The 20,530-nt window shown below is 35.2% G+C and overlaps 1 protein-coding gene across 4 annotated transcripts in view; it reads right to left on the bottom strand.

Annotated features, from left to right (window-relative positions):
* Positions 1 to 20,530, bottom strand: part of npas3 (neuronal PAS domain protein 3) — a 290,739-nt gene that overhangs the window by 35,087 nt on the left and 235,122 nt on the right. For all 4 annotated transcript variants that reach the window (XM_026286527.1, XM_026286526.1, XM_026286529.1 and 1 more), the window contains one exon: positions 11,832 to 12,009. In XM_026286527.1, coding sequence (XP_026142312.1) covers positions 11,832 to 12,009 — 178 coding nt within the window. The remainder of the gene's footprint in view (positions 1 to 11,831; positions 12,010 to 20,530) is intronic.

Below are 20,530 nucleotides of genomic sequence, written 5' to 3' on the forward strand. Positions count from 1 at the left end.
GGATTGATGGGCATTTTTAAATCAAGTTATGTTCTAGCAAGAGTCTTAATTTAAGGCTAAACTTAGGGCCTGGTATAAATGAACACATCAGATAATTAAAAACATTTGTCTTTGCAAGCAGGCCGGCCCCTTATTTATGGTGGCTAGTTCATCACGACGCCCAGCTCAGAGCTTTTGACAGTGAATCTATCTGATGAAGCGATAGGCACTTTCATAATTACGGAGTAACTTATGACGATTTCCCTCAAGCACACAAAATTAACAAGCATTATGTCTTTTACTTACAACTAGCAGGATTGTTACTGCACCAGTGCTGTAAAAGCTACAGAGCTGCCCACAAGTGAACTACACAGACATGCTGTATACTATATATATGCATGTTAAAAAAAATGTATGTATACGGTCTAAGCCAAGGCAAAGATGACACTGAGAGAGAGAGAGAGAGAGAGTTAATCTAGAGGCAAAAACCCCTATTCTATTCTATTCTATTCTATTCTATTCTATCTAAATAATCAATAAATTAATAAAATAATGTAAAAAACACACACACCAACAAAATATTACATTAAATTACATTATTAAACTTTACATAACATTACATTACTTCACGTTACAATTTTAAACTTCATGTGCCAGTAGATAGAATAGTGTTATTTTATTATCATTGACATACTGTTAGCATTTTTGTATTATAATATTTAAAAATTCTGAATTAGATTTTATCATGTTTAATGTTTTAAGTTTGAGTTATTTTTGTACTTAAAAAATGTGAATGTTGAAAAAATGTTTGTTTAATTTATTATTTCAGTAATATTTATTTAAACATTTGATTTGTTTATTTATTTATTTATTTATTTTTAAAGGTTTGACTTACTGGCAATAACCCTAGTATGATATTAAACATAAGGACAGGTAATTATTTAAAATGTAATTATAGGAATTATAGCGTTATGATATAATACAGTATTTAAAAAGAAAAAAAGAAAAAAAACAATGGTTTCAAATTATTTAATTTAAAACATCCACTATAAATCTAAAGATAAAAAAAATACTAAATATATTTCATAATAAAAAAAGATATATATTTAATGTATTATAAAAGCAATGACTATTTATTCAATTGATTATTATTTTCTATTAATTATCATAATCTTACTGTTATTTTATTCTCAGCAGTGGGTGATGAATAATAATAATAAAAAAAACATTATTTTTGTCTGCACTCCAGATTCATGTGAGCAATATCACTGTGCCACAATTCTGACCGCCTACAAACCAACAGATTTGTTTACAATTACCAAATAATCAATCGTAGATGTCTTCATATTATGTCATTATCTCGACAAGAAATACAAGGCAGTGTGTTTCATACATCTGTGACTCATCCTGTGGGATTCTCATGAGTAATAAAACGGCAACAGTAGCACACATTGGACGAAGCTCAACACACCATCGCCTCCTGCTCAAAAAAACTCCCCATCTGCCATCTGTGATTGGAGACCGCCACTGGAAAAATAACGCCACAAATCTCTGAATCCGCGTCCCAGTCATGCCTCGTGTAATAGACGCTACTGGAAAACAAATACACGTTTTACTCACAATAGCCACCTGCACTGCTGCAACTCTCTGCTAGTATTTACATCTGAGACGAGGAGACCACCTGAGCGGCTGATTTAGCCTGATTTGGTCTATAGATAAGAAGACAAAACATCACAGCAGACACCGATGTTTGTTTTAATTAAATGCACTCCTTTGCTGACAGAAACGCAGATGGACAAAAGAATCGGATTTGCATTCTTAATCAAAAAGAGGCGTGCGGCAGAATAAACAGATCTGATGCTTTGCGGGAAAACAAACTCAAGCTGTGGCCGTGCTTTAATTGTTAGAAAATGCATCTATAGTATAGCTGAACTCCAGAAACTCATCCTTCCTCTCTGGGCTGATAACGTAGCAGGCCGGTCTGTGTATCTGCAGACGTCTGGTTCAGAAAGCTGTTCTGTTTGGATGAAGGCCAGACGGGATGTTCTGGATGGCCAGTATTAAACGTGTCAGCATAGGATCTCTGCGCTCCTGTGGCTCTTAACATTTGTTAGCTCTAGACAGATCAGTCATGAGCAACTTCAGTTAAACCCTAGGAGCTTCACTGCTGTTTACTGTCTACATAGGCAGCATTTACTTGAGGAGATGCAACTGATTTGAAAAGCTATTCAAGGGAAGCAATGACAACAGAGCAACATATTACATGAACTATCAAGAACTCAAAGATCTCAAAGCTGTTAAAACACCTTAAACCTATAATGAAAAACTTTATCGATGAATATTTTTAGATTTATAAATATACAATTAACCTACTCAACTATTCAAAAGTTTGGGGGTTTGGGGGTCACCAAAGGTACAAACGGACAGTAATATAATGAAATATAATTACAATTCAAAATGACTATTTTCCATTTGAATATGTTTTAAAATGTCATTTATTCCTGTGATGCAAAGCTACATTTTCAGCATCATTACTCCAGTCTTCAGTGTCACATGATCCTTCAGAAATCATTCTTATACGCTAATCTGCTGCTCAAGAAACATTTATTATTATTATTGCTGTTGAAAACAGTTAAGCTGCTTAATGTTTTTGTGGAAACAAGGATACATTTAATTCAGGATTCTTTATGAATATAAAGTTTTAAAAACAGCATGTATTAGATTTATTTGGTAACATATTAAAAGTATTTACTGTCACTTTAGTTCATTTCAATGCATCCTTGCGGAATAAAAATATTAATTTATACAAAAAAATTATACCTCAAACCTTTGAACATTATGGTGTACATTAATTATGTAAAAAATTGTTCATGATAAATAATACATAATGCTATCTTACTGAAACCTATTGTAAAGTATTGTAAGTTGGTAATAAAGTATAGTACCAACAATTTATTTTAATTTAAAACACATACACATACTTTTATATTGTGATATGAATATAACTTTTTTTAATAACATTTGATGATGAATCAAAACAGACCGAAAAATGTATTAAGTATAATTTAAATCCCCATGTTTATCACGTGATTACAAATGATATTAGGCTGTCTGTGGCTGTCTAGTGTAGCACACACACACACACACACACACACACACACACACACACACCCCTATTGCCTCTCAGAAGGGTGAAGTATTGGGGCTCAGAAAGTGAGATGAATTGAAGAAATGTCAGATGGGTTCAAACGTGACCCCATTGGCTAGGTCAGCCTGAATAAAATCAATATGTTTGAGCCGCAGACCTCAGGAACTTCAGATTTCAATTAAAACTCCTCCAATAGTTTTGGTCATGTGATCACTCCTGACCCCATTGATATCCCATTTTCCCAGAACCCAGGTGTTTGTGTGACTACGTGGACTACATGTTAACAGGTCTGGCATCATTTGTTTGCAAATGCTACTTGGTTTGATATTGCAATGCGATGACATATTTATATACTTATATAAACTTTCCAAATACTTACTGTAAGAAAAAAAAAAAAGTGGATACTAAAACACAGAAAATGTAAACAACACGAGTATGTAAAACTGTGTGTGAAAGTGATGAAGATCACGGCATCTGACAGGTTTGTTAGGCTAACGTGTGCCGTCCGTGAGCTCTAATCCCATTATTTGTATTCTGAGCCAGCACTAAGTGCTTGTGTGACCCAAACTCTTCTCAAGGACACTTCTCTATATGTGCCAAACACCTACGATGGAGCGGGATTCACCTGGGAGGACCCTGGGTAATGCAGACCACAGAATCCCCTAATGACCCACACAGTGGACAGCAGCCGTTGAGGTCAGCGACCTCGGCTAGATGCCTCTGGTGTCCTTAGAGCCATGCGGCTGAATGAAACTCAACATAGTGAAAAATAATCATTATACTGACACTAAACTATGGTACTACAAGGCTACAAATATATTAAAACTACAGGATACTCCATATTTATATATATATATATATATATATATATATATATATATATATATATATATATATATATATATATATATACACACACACGTTATACTAAACTAGGGTATTACACATAATGCTAAGGAGAATATAATAATATATGTATCTAAACAAGGTACAGCAAAATATGTTCTGACAATAAATACTACTACTACTAATAATAATAATAAAAAGTGAAAAAAATAATCATTGCAGTGAAACAACATATTAAACATGTGGCTAAATAGAACTAGATTTTTTTTATAGGCAGAATATATATATATATATATATATATATATATGAGATTGGAATGTATTGACAATTCCTGCAAATTACTGTTCATTCATTAAATTTTTATTAATTTATAAATTAGATTGATGTTTAAAACTCTGATAAAACTAAATATTGTTTGGTATTTGCCATGGTACTGAATGAGAACCTTGTTCATGTACCAAAGTCAGAGATGGGACCAAGTCACACATGTGCAAGTCTCAAGTAAGTCTCAAGTCTTAACCTTCAAGTCTCAAGTAAGTCCCAAGTATTTTTTTCTTGGGCAAGTCAAGTCAAGTCAAGTCACAAGCTATGTCAAGTCAAGTCCAAGTCAAGTCACCTTAATATTGTTATTTTACCTGCAGAATCTGATCTTAATAAAGTTAAAAGACAAGATATAAGTAACTGTCAGTAAATTAAAATAATTTGGATTTGCATTGTAAATACTCATGTTCAGTAAAATACATAATGGAATCAAACAAAATTGTAACTTCCTAAAATTATTTATTTTTCACTTCTGCCAACAGTGTTTGAAATGTTTTACATTTTCAACATTGAGTCCATAAAACAAATAACAGCTAAACATCCAACAGACTCCTCTCTGAACACCTCTCTCTCTCTCTCTCAAACACAGTTTACATACAACATTAAACTGTTACATTTCTCCTCTCTCTCTCTCTCTCTCTCTCACACACACACACACACACACACACTCTCTCTCTCTCTCTCTCTCTCAGAGTATAGAATATAAATATGACGTATTTTCAGTTGTTTCATACTTTTTTTGTTATGTACAGTACAGACCAAAAGTTTGGACACACCTTCTCATTCAAAGAGTTTTCTTTATTTTCATGACTATGTAAATTGTAGATTCACACTGAAGGCATCAAAACTATGAATTAACACATGTGGAATTATATATGGAATTATATACATAACAAAAAAGTGTGAAACAACCAAAAATATGTAATATTCTTGGTTCTTCAAAGTAGCCACTTTTTGCTTTGATTACTGCTTTGCACACTCTTGGCATTCTCTTGATGAGCTTCAAGAGGTAGTCACGATAGTCTTGGGTAGTCTTGAAGGAGTTCCCCGAGAGATGCTTAGCACTTGTTGGCCCTTTTGCCTTCTGTCTGTGGTCCAGCTCACCCCTAAACCATCTGGATTGGGTTCAGGTCCGGTGACTGTGGAGGCCAGGTCATCTGGAGCAACACCCCATCACTCTCCTTCTTAGTCAAATAGCCCTTGATGCCTTCAGTGTGACTCTACAATTTTCATATTCATGAAAATAAAGAAAACTCTTTGGATGAGAAGGTGTGTCCAAACTTTTGGTCTGTACTGTACATAACAAAAAAGTATGAAACAACTTAAAATACGTCATATTTATATTCTGTACTGTATATATATATATTTCTGATTAATTGTTTTGCTCTATGAGAAAGACAAGGTAACAAAATATTCGGGGCTTATGCCCCCTTAGCCCAGCCCTAGCGCCGCCCCTGGAATGCGTTTTTTTGACGGCCTGCTAGCGGATCATTAGGGGCCGTTCACATCACGTCTTTTGCGCGCGCAACTTCGTTATTTCCAATGTAGGCGCACGGTATGCGCGCTCATAATGGAAGCAACGCGCGCGCGTCGCACCGCATCGAGTTAAAAACATCTCAACTTTGCCGCAAGCGCACCGCAGGTCATGTGACAATAACTAACCAATCAGCTTCATCCTTTCCCGTATCAACGTTGAAAGCTCAGCTAAGATGAAGGAACAGCTGATCATAGCTGTATATGGATTGCCATTTTGAAACGAATTTAGTAGCAGAGCTACTGCGAGCGATTTTTAGTGCTGCAAATCCATTTATACTTTGCTGAAATTTCCGCGTCTTCATTGAGAGAGAGCGTGTCATGGATGCTTAGCAACGACAGACGCCCCAGGAGCACTTCTGCCCGAGCGCTTTGGAAACAAGGAGAAAGCGGCGCGACTAGCGTTTTCCACGCGTTTTTAGTCGCGAACTATTGAAGACAAAAGCGATGACCCCCGGTACCTCTCAGGCTGACATGTTGATGTGATGTGAGTGTGGTGTGTGTAAGGTAGAGAGGGCATGACTGATGACAGTGTCCTGATCCAGTCACGACGCTATTCTCAGCCTGCGCTCCAGCTGAGTAATCAACTTTATTTAAAAAAATAATTTATATATTTTATATTCAAACTGAAAACATGATGTGATTAACACTCAAGTCATTCAAGTCATCGTGTCTCAAGTCAAGTCAAGTCCCGAGTCTTTAACTTCCAAGTCCGAGTCAAGTCTCAAGTCTTAAAAATAGCGACTCGAGTCGACTCGAGTCCAAGTCACCAAGTCACAAGTCCCCATGTCTGACCAAAGTACTTACATACTATTTACAAAACATGGTATTACCATAAAAATATATATTTTGTACATAAAACATAAAAATCCACTCTTTCCAGATGATGTGGCATTAAGTGTCTGGAAACTACTTAAATTTTCTACTTACAAACTACATTTTCAAGAGTACCCTATTTTAATGTTCTCAGCTTACAACACTTGTAATATATACACTAATAAAGTTGAAAACCAAAGCTTTGCATTTTGATGTCATTTTGGAACATGTGCAATGTGACCCTAAAGAGCTTTCACATACAATCCACTAACAATGTACTGTAAATGATCACAATTAAGTACAATTGGCAGAAGTGACAAAAAAGTGAAACACGTGATCTGACATCTCACTCCAGCCTCTTACAGTTCATCTCAGAACACAAGCCTTATCTGATTGTTTCAGTTAGAATCTGTGCATTTGTGTTTGTGTACAGTAGAGTGTGTGTCTAGCACGTGAATGCGTATGTGTGTGTTGTGCTGGAGGTTTTCTTCTGGTCTGACAGAGGTAGAATCAGAAGCCTTGTGGAAAAGAGCTCTATTTGCATTTGAAATGTCACCCGCAGCAGCAGACACCTGTTAAAGGCTAGAGGAGAATCCACACAAATCAAAGGTCTGACCCTGCGGGAGAGTCCGGATCACCCTGCCCATGGGCGACTGCTGCTCTGGACACCCTGAGACGCCCGCTCAGCCCTGCGCTGGGACCGAACGCTCCTCATGCAATGTTCTCAGTCCATCATCCTCACATGCAGCACTCCCAAAGGTTAATTCAGGTGTTTTTTCCCTTTATTTATAGTATCTTGTTCTTTTTATCATTGTTTAATGCCACATCTCTTGTTTCTCAATGTATGTCGGCATACATTACACTGGACTTCATGTGTCCATTAAAACTGAGGTGAAACCAACATATTTAAATTAAACATAAATTAAATAATTCAAATTTGGATATACATTTAAAATAATTCCAGATTTAACTTCTGACAAGATGCATTTAAATCTATGACCATATATCATTTATCAATTTTCTTTACTATTCAACATTAATTTAGTCATATATTAATTTAATGTTCACAGTGCATATCTTTAGTGCATATCTTTCTGAATGCAGGCCTCCAATTTGAAAGATTTCTTCTTTGTTAGCCATCAGATGAACATCTAATGCTGAATGAATCGCTCCTTTAAAAGGAATGAATAGGTTAAAGGAACTGTAACTAAAAGCAGTGCGGCGAGTGATGTGTTCTCTGTGCCAGAGCTGATTGGACAGATGTCACAAGCATCTGTTTCCAAATTCATCTCATTGCAAATGAAGCTTGAATCGTTTTCTTTTATTAATGCACAAACAGGGGGCTGCTTTTCACGCTCATCAAAAGCCTCTTGTTGACAAACAGCAGGATTACGATCTTCAAGAAAAATACAGCCGACTTTACCGCTTTATTGCCGGCGTGTCATGCCCTTGAGAGAGAGTGAGATGGAGCCAATGATGAGGGGAAAACTCGCTCTCCCCTCTGTACTGCCAGATATTTAAAATAGGCTATTGATAACACAATTTACTCTGCAGATGAAATGAGTGACATCATAGGCAGAAAGAGGAGGAAAAAACAAGTGTAGAGGCAGGACACACACACATGTGAGGGAGGTGACAGGAGGTGAAACGCTTGACTCCACCTTAAACACTGATCAGCCTGCCGTTCATTCAGACAGAAAGAAGAAAAGAGCACAAGAGAGAGATTTTGTGTCCCAAGGAGGGCTATTAAACCTGTAGAAAGATAAATATTAGCATTCCCATTCATCTTAATGACAGTAGCGTGGCTGGCACACAGATATGATGCCAGAGACAGCAGACAGGTAAATATAAAAGTCAAGAAGCAGAAAAGGAATATCACTGGCAAAACATTTACAATAATATAATGGAATGTTTGCAGCAACCAAAAATGTTAATTAAAAAAAATTTTTTGTTTCTAGATGATGTAGTTGCCTTATCTACCAGCAGAGGCCATGTCCCGTGCTAACTAGCTAACCAGCCATTTGCATGCCAAAGAGAATCATCTTCACAAGTAAAATAATATTACACTAATAATATTAGATGGGAGGAAAAAATATATTTCAAATAAAAAATGACTTGCTTCTTGCATCAGATCAAGGCTGCATCCCATTACTAGTTTTACTTGATCTTAGTGCTACGTTCGACACCACAGATCATAACATACTCATAGATCGATTACAAAACTATACAGGAATTCAAGGGCAGGCTCTAAGATGGTTTAGATCCTACCAGTCCGATTGCTACCATTTTGTTAATTTAAATGGGGAGTCATCTCATTTATCATCAGTAAAATATGGAGTACCACAAGGATCTGTCCTAGGTCCTCTTTTATTTTCAATATACATGTTGCCCCTTGGTAATATTATTACAAAATAATGCATCTCATAATTTGTGACTGCAGTTGTATCTGATGAATGCACATTCTTATTCTTTAGCTTGGGTTAAACTAATTAATTTTACTTGGTTGGAACAGCAGCTACGCTAATATTGTCTCTATTTGGTTCTCTGTTTTCTCTGTTTTGTTAGGATTTACACAAGCTCCAGTCTGGATCCAGAAAACCTGAGAAGAGATGATGCTAACCCCTCAGAGGACCTCAGATGATACCAACCCTGAAAGAACACACAGAACTAACAAATATTGCTACTTACTATGCAATCATATAATAATTGCTGTTAATAGTGTTCATCATCTGGTTGACTACTTGTCTTGTATTAATTTTTCTGAAAATTCCTATCATATGCACATAAACTGACAGTGACCACTACTAAGCTACTACTAAATATTGTAGAAACTTTATTTTTTGTAAAGTTGCTTTGCAATGATTTGTATCATAAAAAGCGCTTGAATTGAAATATTTCAATGCTTTTGTGTCCTTTCACTAAATTACTGCATTACCCCAAAACATTTGCGTTCTCCAGAAAAAACTGTCCTCGCTCACAAAATATTTAAATTCTCTCTGACAAAACACTTGGATTTTCCCACAAAAGTAATGCATTTCCCCAAGAAACTTTGCGCTCCTTTACAAAACACTTCACAAAAGTATTGCGCTCCCCGAGAAACTTTAGCTTGCTTGCGAAAAATTCCCATTCTCTTGCGAAAGTATTGCATTCCCCCAAGAAACTTAGCATTCTCTTGCAAAATGTGCATTCTCTTTTAAACCACTAGTATTCTCTCACGAAACATTTGCATTCACAAAAGTTTTACATTACCCCCCCAAAAAAACAATACATTTCAATCCATTCAACTATTGCTTTTCCTCCCCCCTCATATTACTTCCATCACAAAAACATTGAGAGTGAAATGCAATAGCTTTGCAAGATTACATAAAAGTTTTATGCAAACGCAAAAACATTTAAAAAATCTAAATCTTGCATCTACTGCCATCTACTTGCATCTACCAGCAAGCCCCTTTAAGGGCTTGACATAATGCAATTTTTTTAGCAACAAATCTATACCAACAAGCTTACAATGTAGACAACATCACTGATTTGAATCCAATTTTGTCTAGGTATGGCATCATACTGCCGGCTGGATTTAAACACACACTTTTAATCCCCCACAAACGTCTTATACAGTATGTCTCTCTGGTCCTCATAATTCATAAAAGAAGCTCTGGTGTTAGAAGACAGACCGTGGTGCCCTTTATCTGGTTGTAAAGCACATCTTTAATGATTCTGTGTATACACAAATAAATCTCAGCGTCAGACCAGCCCTCTAACAATTATAGACCCTCTCGCTCACTCTCATCAAGAAATTAACACTCAAATACTCAAACACACACACACAGCACACACACACACTTTCGAGTCGGTGTGAAATTTCTGCCTGGCTAGAAAGAAAAAAAAAGCCACGAAAAGGACAAAACCACAAATGTGGAACTTCAATTAATTTAAAGCTCCAATCAGCAAAGAATAAATCCTTGGCAGATCTAATTACTGAAGCTCTCGGAAGACCCGGGCCGACCAGCCAATCTCTCTCATGTTTGAACAGCTTGATGAACTCGGGGACTGATGGATATCAAGTCATTTTGTTTAATTTATAAATGGATTTTCCCCTAATACTTAAATTATCATCAGTACAACACAATGAAAATGGGAACATTTGGAAGGCAAAGTCTATAAGAGCCCTGAAAGGAATTCCAATGAGGAATGTCACCTCTTTTCATCCCTGCTATACAATTCATCTAATTAAATTCGGGAGCAGGGTAAGCCTGTGTTACAGTGCTGCCGCCACACGGGCCGCCCCTGGAGAGTTCAGGGCAGAGCAGAAGACACTCATCAGACATATCATGTCACATGCCATTAACACACAGACACTTTTGGCAACCTAAGGTCCACTCACAGTGTCTGAGCATCATATTTATTGCTTGGTGCAATGTATCTATAACAAAGACTAAGAAAGACACATGGCTTTGGGTATCAATAAATAAACAGACTAGCAAATAAATAAATAACTAAGTAAAGAACACACAAATCAAATAATACAGCCCAAATCTGGAGCTACAAGATCATTGAATGAAAGCGTTACTCAAAGCAACAGTGCAATAGATTAATTTCTTTTATTTAAAAATCACAGAATACAGGCATTAAAGTAGAAGTCTTGTGGAACAAAAAGGACTAGGTTTTAGGACTAAGGTTGGTATTAATGTTTGGTAATAAACCAATGACAAGAACTATCAGAAAAATTTACCATTGAGTATTTCAGAATGAAATATTCCAGAATCAAGAAAAAAATTAAAAATAAAAACAAAGAGCCAAATATAAAAATAAAATAAGCTAAAAGTAAATATTAAATAATATTAATGAATAATGTCAAATAAATAAATAAATAAATAAATTTGCATTAAAGGTCTTCATCGTGAAGTGGAGCTGTTCATCATTGAGTGAACCGGAATCAATAATAAAAAATAAAAAAAATAAAAAAAATAACAATTTAAATAATAAAACAACCAAATAATATTAAATAAAAAAAAATTCAGTAATAAACAATACTAAACTACTATAAAATCAAACATCTAAAAGATCTAAAAAACACAAACCCAAGGTTTCCTGTTGAATGCACCCAGTGAAATCTAAGCCCTCGTCTAAACCCACGTGTTCTAACCTGGGAAACTGGACGCAAGGCTGCTCATAGTCTCATGATCTTACCTGGCTCAGGTGTCTCAGAGTGAGAGGAAGAAGAGGCAGAGCTGGCCCCGTCCTCGGCCCCGCCGCCCTGAGACAGCAGCCCTCTGCCCGGTGGAAGCTTCATGCCCAGCTGCTCGGCCATCTCCACATGATCGCCCGGATGAACGTAGTCAAACACACTGCTGCCCGTCAGCTCTACCTGCAGCAGCACAAACAACAGCCACACACACACACATTAGTCCAAAAGAACATGAACACGTGCTGTTACTCTTAACTATAACTACTAAATTAAAACACATTTCACTGAAATAGTAAAAAAAAAAAAACTAAACATTGTATTGACAAAAACTCAAAAAAAAAAAAAAAACTGTAAAACTAAAAACAAAGGCACATCAAATTACTACAACTGAAATGAAAACTGAAAATATAAAAATAAATGCAAATTCAAACATGAATATATACAGTATTTAAATAATACTAGTATTACAATGATACAAAAAAATGTATTTAAATGTTTATATATTTTTATCAAATTTGATCATGCATCCACATCAGTATGTGCGTACCCTGCGAATCAAACCCTTGACTTTGGTGTTGCAAGCGCAATATTCTGCCAAGTGAGCTCCAGCAAATTTCTCATCAGATCATTATTTCATATACAGTGCACTCACGCGGCTAAAAATGTCATGAAATTTTAATTCATATATGATCTGTTTCGCATTATATAAAGTCTTTTAATGATTTATTCATGACGGTTAGTATGAAGTATAACCCAGCTATCTTTCATAGTGTGAGCTTAATGTGCTTTTCTGTAACTCTAGCTTGTGTTTTTTTATTTCGATGTCAATCCTCTCTCCAGAGGTTTGCTCTGCCTCTCCCCGTGCAGCTCGCCGAGACACAACTTTCTGCTCTTTAGGGGACAGAGAGCTCGTCCAAATAATCGAATAATTAGCGTGTGCTTGTCTAACCTTTAAAAAACGCCCATTTACTAAGCGGGCGGGAAAAACAGATTTACTGTTGCTAACTGGGGATGACAAGAAAAATAATACAACAACATACAGTTAAAGTAGCTGTGGTGCGTCCTAAACATGCTATTGTTGTGTCTTGAGTAACACTGTTCTGTGATCAGCTCCACGTCTGCAGGGACCCGAGGATTACATGAGAATAATCCCTTTAATGTCCTATCCCTCAAAGCAATTTAGTGCTTCACAAATGATTATTCCAAGCAGAAACAATGAATAAAGAGAGATGGGCTTGGGTTATTTCAGAACGATGCTAGAACTGTCAAACAGAACAATGCGGTGTTGTAGATTTAGGATTTATACGGTTTATACTATTTACTACTATTTAAACAAGAACAGTTTTGAAGATGTATATTTAGCAACAGGTAAGGAAATGTACACCAGGAAATGTTTTTCACAAATTTCGTCTTGAGTTTAATGGAGTGGACAAACAATAAAACGAAATAAAACAAAAGACGTCTTCTGCAAATTAAACTTACAACAGTGGTTTTATTTACATGTTAAATGCAAGTAAATGTTTCAATAACTTTTGTGAACAAAGTCAAAATATGGATGAAATAATGTTCCTTCGTCATGTCATGTACTTATTAAATAAGTGATCATACTAAATGTTATTATACTTGAAACTATTAAAGACAAAGGGGTAAGACCTAGTGGTTTGAAGGATAGCAGCACAGACGGGCAAATAATTAAAATTACTATTAATTAGACCTTTAGGGGCTGAACTGTGATCTTTAAATAGAGTCTTTTAATGTCATGTAATGATTCCTGTTCTAAATATACCTGACAAGATTTTTTTGTTATATGATTGTCAGCTATTGTTACAATGAATGACACTGTAGTGAGTGCCTTCTGTAAATCACTGTAAAAATGTATGATGAAAAACGTTTTACCGAAAGTAATGCATTCTGTTACTTATGCATTACTTTTGTCACTTGGGCTTGGAATTCTAATTTGTCTTTAAAAACTGTCAGTAAATAAATGAGGGAAAGCATAGTAACTTGGTTTACTTTATTGAAAAAAATATCTGATTATGTAACTCATGTTACTTGTAATGCATTACCCCCAACACTGTATAGAAATATAATAAGAAAAACCTATCCAAAATACTGTCTAAGTGTATCCAAGTGTCTGATATTCAGATTGCTTACTGAAGGAACTGATGTGTACCTCCACAGTTTAAACAGAACATTACACTGAGCTCTTACTGTAAAACAAACAACAAAAACCACAGAAAATCCATGGAAACATAAACCAAAACAACTGTGCAACAGGACCACCAACTGTTGGTCTGTTTCTGTCTGTTTCTCCAGCTCTCTTTGTCTATTTCTTACTGTTTGGCCTCTCACACACTAGAAACCCAACAGCACATCTGATTCTTTTCTCTTTTTGTCCCTGGGCATCAAAAGGCTGCAGGCACAATCCAAGCAAGACTTTCTGGATCTTTCTCTGGAAGACTGACATTCCGCCTATATCCAGTAGAGCAAAGAATTGAGGATTCTTTTTGAAGAACTAAAGAGATGGGGTTGAGGTTTTCAACCGGCTTACAGACAACTGGAGTCCAATCCCAACAAAAAGAAGAAACAGTCAGTCACTTAAAAAAAAAAGAAAAGAAAATCACATCTTGTGTTTAACCTGCTGGAAGGTTAAACACAAGATGTGATTTTCTTTTCTTTTGCACTAATGAACTCATATATTTAATGATGATCAGTACACAAAAACTGAACAATAATTTTCTACTGTATATATATATATATATATATATATATATATATATATATATATATATATATATATATATATATATATATATATATATATATATCTTTTCTTTTTATTGAAATAAATATATATTATATACAGAATATAATGAATTATATAATATAATAAATAAACAAATTTATTTTCCATTATTAAGTCATTAATTTAAAATATTTAATTAAATACAAATATATATATATATATATATATATATATATATATATATATATATATATATATATATATATATATATATTTATTTTCTGCAATAATAATACATGAAAAAATATTGGAGATACTGAATTGAATTATGGTACAGTTTTTTTTAAACTAATTTTAAATAAATAAATAAATAAATAAATAGCTGATGTGTTATCATTTTGTCATAATTGGTACCAGCAGTAGCAATACATTTAGCAGTACAAGTAGGAAAACATCAGTTAATAAATTATTTACAATAAGACTACAAATATATATTAATAAAGTAAATAGTGTCAATTTTGATTTTCAGAATGATTTTAATGTAAAAATAAATAAATAAATAAACAGATAACAGCCTTCCAGCAAGTGAACACAATACAATAAAGGCTTCAAAAACCTATTTCCATATAAATATGAAATGTAAAGCGATCTCTCTTTTACACATGAGAGTGGACAAATCTTTTGTGTCCATTATAATTCCCGCACACGGCCCGGCGACTGTTTTAACAGTATAAGAATGAGGCCACTTTTCAGCACAAGTGGCTGCACAAAGCTCTCGTCTTGCCTTAATCTCCACGATGTGAAGATGGGCGAACAATGCGCCAGGAAAATCATATCGCACTGATATTCAGCATGTGGCGGACGGTGCGGTAAAGTGTTGTCTGTAACAAGAGAGCAGCAGATTATGCTCTGTGATTGCAGAAAGGACACTTGGATTACAGAAGGAGGTTTTGCATTGTAAATGAGGCACGGCTCGCTGGAGTGGGCCATGGACGGAGCCCACCAGCAACATGCTTATTTTGTAGAAGGTCACTCAATAAGAGCCCCCCACCCCTTTCCTCTGGCTTATTAAGACTGACTGGCATGAATTAATGAAATCACCTGATTTAACAAACATGAAGAGAGAGAGGAAATGGAGAAGAAAAACAAAAAACCCTGACGTTATGCTCGAGTTTAAGAAGGAAGCCCTTAATTAGCAAGGTTTCAGAAATGTCAGCTATCGCCTATTAACTGTTCTGCGCTATCAAAGCTGTAATAACCAGCTGTCAAATTTCATCACATTCTTTCTGCTTCTTTTGCTAAACTTCCTCTTTGATGTGGGCGGAGCTAGAGGCGGAGCCAAAGGTCCACTGAACCCAGCTCAAGTGTTTTGTTATGTTGTGAGTGTGACTGCTTAGGAAATGGTGTAAAAGCCCGATAAACTATTCAGTTTTATTTGACACTTTTTAATGTTGATAAATAGAGTTTATATGTGACCCTAGACCACAAAACCAAGTGTAATTTTCATCATCCCAAAGCTGAATAAATAAGCTTTCCATTGATGTATGGTTTATTAGGATCTGCCAATATTTGGCCGAGATACAACTATTTGAAAATCTGAAATCTGAGGGTGCAAAGAAATCTAAATACTGAGAAAATCACCTTTGAAGTTGTCCAAATGAAGTTCTTAGCAATGCATATTACTAATCAAAAATTACGTTTTTATATTTTTACGCCAGTAATATGACAAATCTTCATGGAAGATGATCTTTAGTTAATATCCTAATGATTTTTGGCATAAAAGAAAATTTTATAATTTTGATATAATTTGATATAATTTTTCTATATTTTTCACTATTGCTACAAATATACCCCAGGGACTTAAAGACTGCTTTTGTGTTCCAGGGTCACATATCACTTTTCTAATTGATTAAAACTTTCCAAATTAAAATAAATAACTATATTTTTATTTTGAGTTAATAATATATTTTATTAAAAAAATGCAGATACATATAAATAACTTCATTTTTCACTTTATTTTTAAGTTAATAAAATATTTTAATTCCAAGTATAAAAAAACTGTATTTTACTGTACTTATAAATTAATAAATATATATTCTATTTCATACAATCATTTTATTTCAAAATTCTAAATAAATCAACGATATTTTACTTTAGTTATAAGTTCATACACATAACACTTTATTTTATAAAACATTATTGCAAAATTCATATCAAACTAAACAAAACTAAAGTTTGTTATGCTTTCTTAAACTGTTTGAAAAGAAAGTATTAAGTATGAGGTCTTTAATTTCAACACAGAGTCATACTGATAAATGAGGTTTATTTGACTCCACTCTGGACATTTTGCTAATTTAAAAAAATACAAAATAATCAAACTTGAGTTTAATGATTGAGTGGCTCTGGAAGCACTGACCCCTCCCCCCTCCCCCCGCCCCCTTCTGTCTAAGCCCCGCCTCCTCTCATTCCTGTGTCTCTGCATTAAAGCAAGCATTAGCACCCTGTATTTACTCCAGCGCTCTTTCTTGCTCTGCTCTGTGAAGCTGAAGAGGCATGTCAAGTGTCACTGAACCCCTCCAAATGGCAATAGAAAGCTGCCAGCTCTCGTCTCTCACATTATGACACAATTACTCGCTGGCATCAAACACGCGCCGCCACGACTCTCACCTCACGCTCTCTGCCAGTTAACCTGTTTGGAGTCCAGGAACATTTTGGCCCCGTCCATGCATGCAAATCCACAATCATGATTCACTGCTAAGATGAAACGGCTGTTGCAAGTGCTGATGTGTGATAGCAAAGATCTGATGCCTGAAACGACCCCTAGCTTTTCAGCTTTGGCTCTCGAGTCGCTTGTAAATTGCTTCTGATTTTTAAAACACTTGTATGCACACACAGCCATTGAGTTTTTGAAGTTAATTTTTAGTGCAACTTAGCAAAAATAATTTGTGTCAAATATAGAGAAGCAATAACTATAAATATAGAATCAGTTATTTAAAACATTTAAATTATTATTAAAAATATACTGTAAAATATAATGATCATGAAAATGTAAATAAATAAAAAAACCTCTTTGCTTGTGTGTATTTAATAATATTGTTTGTGCTTTCTAAGCATTGCCACTATTAAAAGCCTAAACTTTGAAAAGACACAAACATTAAAATCCCCAGGGACAGAAAAGCAGATTAAACACATTTGAGGGGAGGGAGAAATTCCTTTCAGTTCCTTAAAATGTCAGTGACTTAAAAAAAAAAGTATTAATCAAATAAACTGATGTTGGCTGGGGGGGTTCAGAATTAATTAACGCATTTAACGCAAATGTGCTAAATGGAACATTATACGTTTCATAGCATGTAATTACTCTTTTAATAAATGATTCATGTTATATTCCCATCAATTGATAACGCTTGTGAATCATAAAGCAGTTCGGCGAGAGCTTGTCTGGACGCTGAGATAGAGCGAGTGGGGTTCAAATCATTGGTCCTTCTGTTTTTGTTCCAGCTGGGAACTAATAGTCCCAATTAAGTTATGCAAACCCTACCGCACGGATAGCCAAGAGCTAGAACCAAAAAAACCTGCACAGCACGGCTGAATAACAGAAACACTCAACTACAAGAAAACTTTTCTTATATTATATTACCATTCTAATATTACCATTTATTTATGTGAGAAACTTTTTGAGTAACATGTTAGTAAAATGCTACTGGAAAAAAAATAGATTAGAAATGTAATATATAATATTTGCTATAAAATATTACAGCTCATATTGAATATTTTAAAAATACAATTAAAATATATTCTTTTTACTAGTATTTTAATAATACTACTCATTTTTTGCAATTATTATAATATTTTTTTAAAATAACTATACAATGATCCTTCATAGCTAAATGTTGTTGAAGTTAAGTTGATTATAAAAATGTACAATTTATTTAAACATTTTATAAAAGCTGTAAAAATGTACAGCTGTAAAATAACATTATTATGCATTATCCTTCATAAAGGAATATTGTAAATATATATGTAATATAAAACTAGAATAAATTATGTAAACCGACATTAAAATATTTAGTAAAATACATTTATTGTGGAAAAGGTAGGTGTTAAGCTTCATAACAATTCAATATCATGTAAAATACATGTGAATTTTTCATACAATTCATTACATCGACCACAGGCCACCTTGCTTTCGAAATATCAGCCAAGAAAAAAAAAAAGCCGTACTGCTGGAGCACAAGCACAGACTTGACTATAAACGATGATTGACACCGCTATGATTAACCTCTGCTTCTCACGCGGTCTCATCCATTAGGGTTCCCGGTAAATCATCTGATTACCGAGTCTATAAAATAATAATAGGGCTCCTCGAAAAGCGCTGCCATTGTTGTAGTGGACAAGAGAGGAGAGATATCCCTGGAAAAACAAAAGCCGGCAGTGGCTTAAAGGTAGGACATAATTAAGGGCCAATCGGAGCTGTCTTGTGTGAGCAGAGACCCAGGGGAGCACCTCTCTACCTGTCTGACCTTGGAAAATGGGAGTCCTTGGCTGAGCCGGTGACCCCGTGATCTCCACTCACATCCAATCTCCCTCACCGGCACGAGAGGCGACCTGTCTCATGCAAATCCCATCTCCCCCGTGAGACGCCAATAAACTGCAGCCTAATTAAATATTTTTTAACGATGTGAGTAATTTTTGCCAAGGGGTGGATCCAGGGCTAAAATTTAATATGAGATCACAAAAGATGTTCCTAGCGTTGATTCTGTAAATTAATGACTATCTGCCTTATAATAAAAGCATACTGCCAAGAATATGAATCAAGACGCGGTCTTACTTCAACCAAACGATTGCTTTCGGAAAAAGGCTTCTGGAAAGTTGCAACTTCAACCAATGTATGAATCAATCAATCAATATATATATATATACACACATATATATATATATATACATACATTTTTGCTTTAAGGAAAAGGTTTCTGGAATTCTTCACTTCCAACACTATTTAATATCATGTAATATTTGATATATATTATTTATTTTAAAATATCACACACACCCACACCCACACACACACACACACACATATATAAGTTTTTACATATACATTAATACAGACACAGAGTATATAAATAAATCTATATATAAATCTATTTTTTTAATGTGAGTAATTTTTGCCAAGGGGTGGATTTGGGGCTAAATATTTAATATTTACTATTTAATTTAATATAAGATCACAAAACATGTTCCCAGGTTGATTCAATAAATGAATGACTATCTGCCTTATAATAAAAGCCAACAATATGAATAAAGACACCTTACTTCAACCGAATGAATGCTTTTGGGAAAAGGCTTCTGGAAAGTTTCCACTTCTGATACTAGCTGAGCTGGGGCCAGCCGAGTTATATTTGTCAGCCAAACAACAAGGTTTTCTGATTTCACAAATCAAACAGACACACTGTATGTTTGTGAGATGGCCTGGGTTCTCGCCGTCCCTCAGTGTGGCTCTGCTCTCTTCAGATGAGGCGGAGGGTTAAGCCATCGTCCCGTGCTATTAACTGCGGGAGCTTTCTTGGGTCCACTCGAGTGTTACACAGCTCAGATTACAGTAACCTTTAACTGCTTGCTGACAGACAGACAGAGGACGAGCAGTCCATCTCTCGCTTTCTCTTTCTATCCACCTTTAATACCACACGTGCCACTTCCACACAAAACCATAATCTTCCTCCTCCCGACACAATCCTGTCACTTCAGGAAAAATGGAGGGCATTGGTAGCCATGGGCCGTGTGTATTCTCAGCGCTGATACATGGCACTTTACCTAAGGGTATGCATATGAGCCATTACAGGCGGCTCTCAGCAGGCCATCCGTCAATATTCCAATCAGTCTTTGGATCAGTACCAATTAATAGCAGCAGCATCAAACCGACAAGCTCTTTCCATCAAAACAACACCACATGAAACG

Source organism: Carassius auratus, chromosome 17, assembly GCF_003368295.1.
Source record: "Carassius auratus strain Wakin chromosome 17, ASM336829v1, whole genome shotgun sequence".
NCBI lineage: Eukaryota > Metazoa > Chordata > Actinopteri > Cypriniformes > Cyprinidae > Carassius > Carassius auratus.